This window comes from Gordionus sp. m RMFG-2023, chromosome 2 (genome assembly GCF_954871325.1).
Source record: "Gordionus sp. m RMFG-2023 chromosome 2, tfGorSpeb1-WG-v2, whole genome shotgun sequence".
NCBI lineage: Eukaryota > Metazoa > Nematomorpha > Gordioida > Chordodea > Parachordodidae > Gordionus > Gordionus sp. m RMFG-2023.
The window spans coordinates 1,597,973-1,605,323 of record NC_088776.1 but is presented as its reverse complement, the minus strand read 5'-3'; the positions used below and the strand labels follow the sequence as shown (position 1 = coordinate 1,605,323).

The 7,351-nt window shown below is 29.0% G+C and overlaps 1 protein-coding gene across 1 annotated transcript; it reads left to right on the top strand.

Annotated features, from left to right (window-relative positions):
* Window positions 1-3,033: 3,033 nt before the first annotated feature.
* LOC135923087 (putative mediator of RNA polymerase II transcription subunit 19) lies at window positions 3,034-4,291 on the top strand. The gene is made up of 3 exons (XM_065457655.1): window positions 3,034-3,038; window positions 3,142-3,458; window positions 4,071-4,291. The coding sequence occupies exons 1-3, from the start codon at window positions 3,034-3,036 to the stop codon at window positions 4,289-4,291; spliced, it is 543 nt and encodes a 180-aa protein (XP_065313727.1).
* The last annotated feature ends 3,060 nt before the right edge of the window (window positions 4,292-7,351 follow it).

The following is a 7,351-nucleotide window of genomic DNA, read 5'->3' as shown; positions in this document are numbered from 1 at the left end:
TTAAATTGATATTATTATTAATAAGAAGATAAAAAAAAAGTATCTTTATAGTTTCTTATCTTTCACCCAGATGGAAAAAACGCTTCTTATTAGCGAAATTCGCCATAATTCGAGATATAAAAATATTTTAAAATAAGTATCATTTTTAAAAAAACAACGATTCTTTTTAATGCTGGGTTCTTTTTATAGGTTATGGCTTTATGGTTTTATATAATTTTGTTTTATATTTTTTTTTTGTTTTTTTAAACTTTTTTCCTTGGGTTATAATATAATTTTGATTTTCAAAATTTTTGCTATTCTTTATCCTTACAATATCTTCTTTTTTTTTGCTAATATTTACATAAAAATATTACTTAAATAAATCATGGTTTTAAGGAAAATACTGTCTTTAGACATCTCATTAATAGTCATAATTCTTTGCGACTTATTTAAGGTAAATTTTAAATTTATTATTATTATTTGCTTTTTAAAAAATTTATAAAATTTAATTTTAAAAGACAGGCGCACTATCGTTTCAATTACAGCCTAGAAATCGGCAAGATTTTAACGGGTAAGTTTAAAAGTTTATAATAAGAACTAGAGATCTCCAGAAATAGGTCCGGCCCGTACCCGTCTCGAACGGGTTTCGGGCCGGACCTATTTTTTTTTAAATATCGGGTTCGGGCCGGGTCGAGCTAACCGGGTCGAATAACTAATAAAGAATATCTTTACAAATTTTATGCACATATAAAAAAAATAATATATTTTATAAATTATGACAATATTTTTCCCCAGGGTTATTTACCCATTCAAAAATTGTGATAAAATCTAAATTATTTATTAAGTAAAATGGGACAAAGGGGGACAGATTGAGGTGGAACAAACTATATTTAAACGCCCAACATTCTTCATAGATCTCCATTCCCAAGGAAAATACTTTCGGAATCATTAAGCCTAAATTATTATATTTTATTAATTTTTCTAGCTTGTAAATTTAAATTTTTTTTTTTTTACACCCAAATGTGTTTTTTTTTACAAATACATATAGGATTAGTTTTATTATTTCAACATTACAAATAACTAGTTTCTGAAGTATATTACTAATTTGCCTAATTTAGCCTAAAGGTGATCGAAATAGATTTATTACCTAGACAACAGCACATTGTATCAGGAAGAGTCGTCTTCGAAACACCTAATTACCCTTTACCCATTGTACAAGAACCTAAGAAGGAATATTATTCTCCAGCTAATTCGTAAGTTTAAAGTTATATTGGGATGTAATAAAAAAAACACACAAATTTACCAAATAAAAAGAAAAGATAAGAAAAGTAGAGACATTTCTTTCACCCCTTTGGAAGTCATGATGATCGGAATTTTTAGCGAAATTCTTAGTAAAATTGATATATGTCCCCCACTCCCAAGAGGAAAGATTTTGAGTATTATAAAAACATAAATTATAAAATCAAAATGTTTTTATTTTCAGGAAAAAAAAGTTTAAAAGTTTTCTATATTCCCATAACCTGTTTAAAAATTTCTTTTTTAAATATTGCCGGAGTCCTATATTTATATTCTCATTTTTATTCTTCAAAATTACAAATCAATTTCTTAATATATTTTCAAAATAATATCGTTGTTATTTATATAAGAAAATTTCATATTTATATTTTATTAGTCTAGAAGTCAATGCAGATCTAATACCTAGAGGCAAGCACATAGTGTCTGGAACTGCTTTCGAAATACCTAAATACCCTTTACCCGTTGTACAAGAACCAAAGAAGAATCCTTTGCCAAACTCTAATCCGCAGTTTTATTCGCCAGCTAATTCGTAAATTTATAATTCGATATAAAAAAACAGAAAATAATAATTAAAAAAAACAAGCTTAAATATATCACTCTTTATCGAAATTTTTTAAACATTAAAAATTAAAGATTAAACAGCATAATAAATTGAATGTAAAAAATTGGTATATGTCTTCCTAATATATTGTACTATTGGTTTTTTTTTTCTATGGAACTATGTGCCGCTATTACGATATGTCATTAAATGTCGTGATTGTCATTATTTGTAAAATGCTGTAAAAAATGTAAAATTGATTAATATGGTAATAGAAATTTTTTTTTAAGTACGCTATAAGTAGAAAGGCTAACTCAGTATTTTATCCAGAAAAATATTACTCAAGCCTGAAAATTTTGCCCATAGATGGGGGTACAAAAGTCTAGACAAGCGAAATCTGGTTTCTGGCCTAAATATAGAGTTAGCCGTTTTTCACAAAACGAGCCGTTTTAACAACACTAATAAGTATAGAGATATTGGTAAAATGTTTAAAAAAGAGTGATGTCAAAGATGTAATCTTTTTATTTGTTATTGAACTTTTCATCGTTTTGTATCAAATCAAAATATATCAGCTTGTTCCTTAGTCTATTTAATAAAGTTTAACATTCATTAGTTCCTTAAATTGGTAGCCTGTGACGTATTATCTTCGATAAATACCCGGTAATAAACCACAATTCCCGGGGTCGTTTATTATAGTAGCGTTGACGTAGTGCGTATACCGATTTTTTAAAACGTCCGTATTGCCCCACTCTGCGAAATCAAAAAACTATTACTCTTTGGGGTGGTACATGAACCTTGCCTAGTAGCGAAGTGTATACAAAATACGATATATATCAGAGACACGCTAAAGTTACTCGGGCCGGGCCGGACCGGGCCTGAAAATTTTTTAAAAAAATATCCGGGCCGGACCTGAATATTTTTTTTAAAAACCGGGGCCGGGCCGGAAATTAATTTTTAAAAAAAATCCGGGCTGTACAAATGATACCTCTGCAGGTTCTGATATATATATATATAAATATAATATAATTTTACATTCATTTTTTATTTGATAATTCGCCGTGAATTAGCGGTAACTGTGAATGCAAGGGATAAGGATCGGTTTCTAAGCAAAAAAAAATTTTTTAATAAATTGGTTTGTTTTTTTTTCGTTTTTTCACTTAAAATTTATTTAATAAGGATATACTCTTTTAAAGCAATAAGACATAATGTTAGTTTAGTATATGATGTAATGCTCCTTAATATAACTTATTATAAGATCTCTATTTTTATTCATATTCGAACATTATAATAATAATTCGCGAAATTTAATTAATATATGAATATTATAGAGTAGTAAGAGTGGTTCACGTAGGTTTAGCACCCAGGAATAAGCACCTCGTTCAGGGTACGGTCTTCGAAAAACCTCATCATTCACCCATCGTTGAGGAACAAAAAAACTATCCCTTACCGGATTTGATACCAAAATATTACTCTCCGGCCAAAGACGCGAAGGAAACGTTCAAGGAACAAGGGAAGGAACACGTGGAGGAAAAGCGGAAGGAAAGCGTTAGAAAGAATTATCAGGATTCTGGTGAGCAAGAACATAATTATAATGCCTATGGGGTAGGTCCGAGCTTTGGTAAAGAGAAAATGGAAGATGAAAAAGGTTTGCTTTATATATATATATAACTGTATTAACTTTTGAATAAGGATAGATGGAAGAAATTAACTTTATCTATTAGGTTTAATTTTACTTCTACAACTTAACCCCTCTTGATAAATTATGGAGTTATATAAATGGAATATATTATTTTCGCATTGGGGTTTTCGCGAATTCAGGGGCTCTGCTAAATGGACCGATATTTTTAGCAAATTATAAGAACTTAAATTATCTTGAGCATATGTTACATAAATTTTAAAATCCCTTACTTTACCAGAATCGGCGCAATGTGAGATCTTTCAAAAGAAAATATTTAGGAAGGAAGGAAGGAAGGAAGGAAGGAAGGAAGGAAGGAAGGAAGGAAGGAAGGAAGGAAGGAAGGAAGGAAGGAAGGAAGGAAGGAAGGAAGGAAGGAAGGAAGGAAGGAAGGAAGGAAGGAAGGAAGGAAGGAAGGAAGGAAGGAAGGAAGGAAGGAAGGAAGGAAGGAAGGAAGGAAGGAAGGAAGGAAGGAAGGAAGGAAGGAAGGAAGGAAGGAAGAAAACATATGGTTGTATTTGAAGGATTGGGTTAGATCTTAAATTATGTTCTCATTTGATTTCTACAATATAAATGTAATAGGCCCTAGAATAAAATTCCAACATGGCTGGAAAAATGGACGAGGATATGGTCGTTTCAAATTCATGGATCACGATAATTATCCCTATAATAAATACAATGACTACGTAAATAATAATAATTATGAAGAAAATGATAATGTCAATGCCGATGTAAATAATAACGATGATAACGTAAATGATTATAATGATGATTATGATATCGATTACGAATATTACAATTGAAATGCTTACTGTTATTATAAAAAATAGAGGATAACTTAACCCTGATTCACTTGTTTTCTTTTGGGTCCGATCGTTTAATTTATAACAGAGACTTGCAAGCCCGGCCTTAAACCCGGGCCGGGCTGGGCCTGAAAATTATTTTTTTTATTGAGCCTTGCAAATAGTATCTTTGCAGGTCTCTGTTTTTTATAAAAAGTATCGAAACACTGCCCTATCCGGAACGCGATCCGAAATGCGTACGAAAAAGAGCCCGTTACAAAAAAAAATTTCTATCAAAATTATTTGATAAAGCAAAGCAAATTTAAATTAAGCCTTGATTGATGCTCCATTTTAAAACGTTTTTTTTTTCAATGGTTAAAAAAATATATATATAAGACTGATATTTTGATCATAATACTAAACGATTCTTTAACGAAGCATTATAGAAGTAATCTAGGGAAGGCTTATTGACTCTAATACCCCTCATACCCCTCCTCCCCCCTATAAAACATGATTGAATTACAAAGGATACAAACTATGCATGTTTACTGAGAGGTTTGAAGCGGCTTTTTAAATGAAAAGCTTAGGTCATGTCCCCTTTTTTAAACTGCGAGAACTATATCTAGAAAAATCTCTAAAATATTATTTACTTCCCTTGAGACCATTGAATAAAAGATTATGGTTCCTTTTTGGGAACTCAATTGTAAAAATATTTAACCATGCCTATACTAATAATATAATCATTAAGATTTAACACAAAAAATAATAGAAAATCCTCAGTTAAAGATTTATTGTAGAGCATAGGTCTAAAAGATGTTTATAAAAAAAAACATTTTTAAAAAAACAAACACATATATTAAAAAAAATTAAATGTTAATAGCCCCAATGAGAGATATTCAATAGTTAAAAATAATTTAATATTATATATGATATCAAATCAGGAAGAAATTCGGGGCTAATCAGCTGTTGATTATCCTAAAAATTACGATAAATATCCGTCATTGTAATGTAATGACATAACATATATTAAAACTTGTTTGCTAATTTTCCCTTACAATTCATTTTTAAAAATATTTGAAATTATTATATTAAACCACATACTTATAGATGTTCCGAACCGGTGCGTCATCTGTTAGCAAAATCTTCAAGACTTTGCGTTAATATTTTTCTATCTAAAATATTGAGCTAACCCCCCTTTGTTGCGTTTATTTAATTTAAAAACAAAAAGAAAAAGAGAGTTAATAGAACCAATTTAAAATAGAATATCTTTAATTCTAGGTCTTGCACAATTCTTAAAATTCCCTATTGCAACCTAGTGGTTTAATAACAATAAATAAATGACACTATACGGTCTAAATTTTGTCATCATTTTTATCAAAACATATATAAATATTTTGTAAATTTTTTTTTTAAAGAAAATTACATTTTCCGTCGTTACTTTGATATCAAATGATTAATATATAATAAAATATTTTTCGATACATCAAATTATATTAACTATAATAAAGTTGAAAACAAGTTTTAAATTAAAAAAATATATAAGTATTATTATTAGTGTTAAAAAATGGATATAGAATTAGATAAAGAATAAAAAACATTATGACCATTTCCTTAAAGTATATATATATTAGTTACAAAAATTTAGAAAAAAATCTAAAAATATATTTAATTTAATCAGTTAAAGGTCGCATTCAACTTGATTAACTGTAACGGAAAACACATTATCAAAATAAAGTGAAGAAAAAAAAATTTACAATTCTCGACAATAAAAGTATATGTAACATGAAATCCAAAATTTATTCATTATTCATAATAATAATAAAAAATATTTTCTTTTATTATCATCCCTTGTTGTTCTTTTCCATTCAAAGAAAAAATTACTTATTTGACGCGATTCAATTTCTTGCAAACGGTATTGATTCAAAATGACGCTAAGAATATTAATATAAAAACCCTGTCGCTTCTCCCTAAAGATTATTTGAATGGGATTTAAACAGTTAAAATTTTTAAAATTATCAACATATCTTATACGTTTATAAGTGATATTAGACGGCTCGTTTTGAGCCGATAAAAACGGCAAGCTCAATATTTTAGCCAGAAAAATAGTGCCTAAGACTAGAGATTCCGCTAATAGATGTCCTAATCTTTGTTCTTTCTACAAACAAAATCTTCAGGCTTGCGTAATACTCTTCTGGATACAATATTGAGTAAAAATCGGCTTGCTTGATGTGAAAGAAAGAAAAATTATACTAATAGAATGATTGTGCCACAAGGAAAATAAATATTTATAAAAATAAAAACTAAAATTTTGTTTCGTAGAGATTTCTTTATAATGAAGGTAAACTATTTAAAAACTGGGTATACTAATGCTCATCCATTTTTTAAAAATTAGCGCGAATTTTTAAAAAAGTGGAGCGCTTTGCCACTCAGAGCACTTCGCTAGCGAACGCCAGTAGTGTAGTTCTTAGCGTTTTAACTTCCACTTAAGATTCTTATCTGGGCATCTTGCTAGATTTTAACCTGTCGAAATATTAGGTGTCTATTTTTTCGTCGATATATTTTTATAGCAGAATTTTTTGAGCTTTGAGGAATCATTATTTTAATCTTGTGTTACATACCAATAATCTTTGAAAACTTTTATATAAAAAATTCCTATTTGCTCCGATATTATTGTTCTATAAGAGGTGGTTAACTATCAAACCTTAAATGACAATTAAATTTCTATTTTAATTTTGGGAACATGATAAGCCATATACCGCTATATGCTTATTTAGCAAGAAAAATATGATATCTTCCTTCATTGCTCATACACTCTAAGTCGAATTGATAGTATATTTTACTAAGATATTAGATGAGAAGGGATATTCAGACAATAACATCCGCCCCAAATAATTAATTACAATTATTTTTCAAAGAGTACAAAATCGAAGCCCCAAGTGTTCCCTATATTTTTTAACATATAAACTACATTTTTAAGATCCAAATCTTTCTTACAAGCAAAATCTCCAGGGTCGCATAACACTATTTTGGCTAAAATTTTTAGCGGGCCGTTTAACTCGCGTTATTAACCGGGATCGTTTT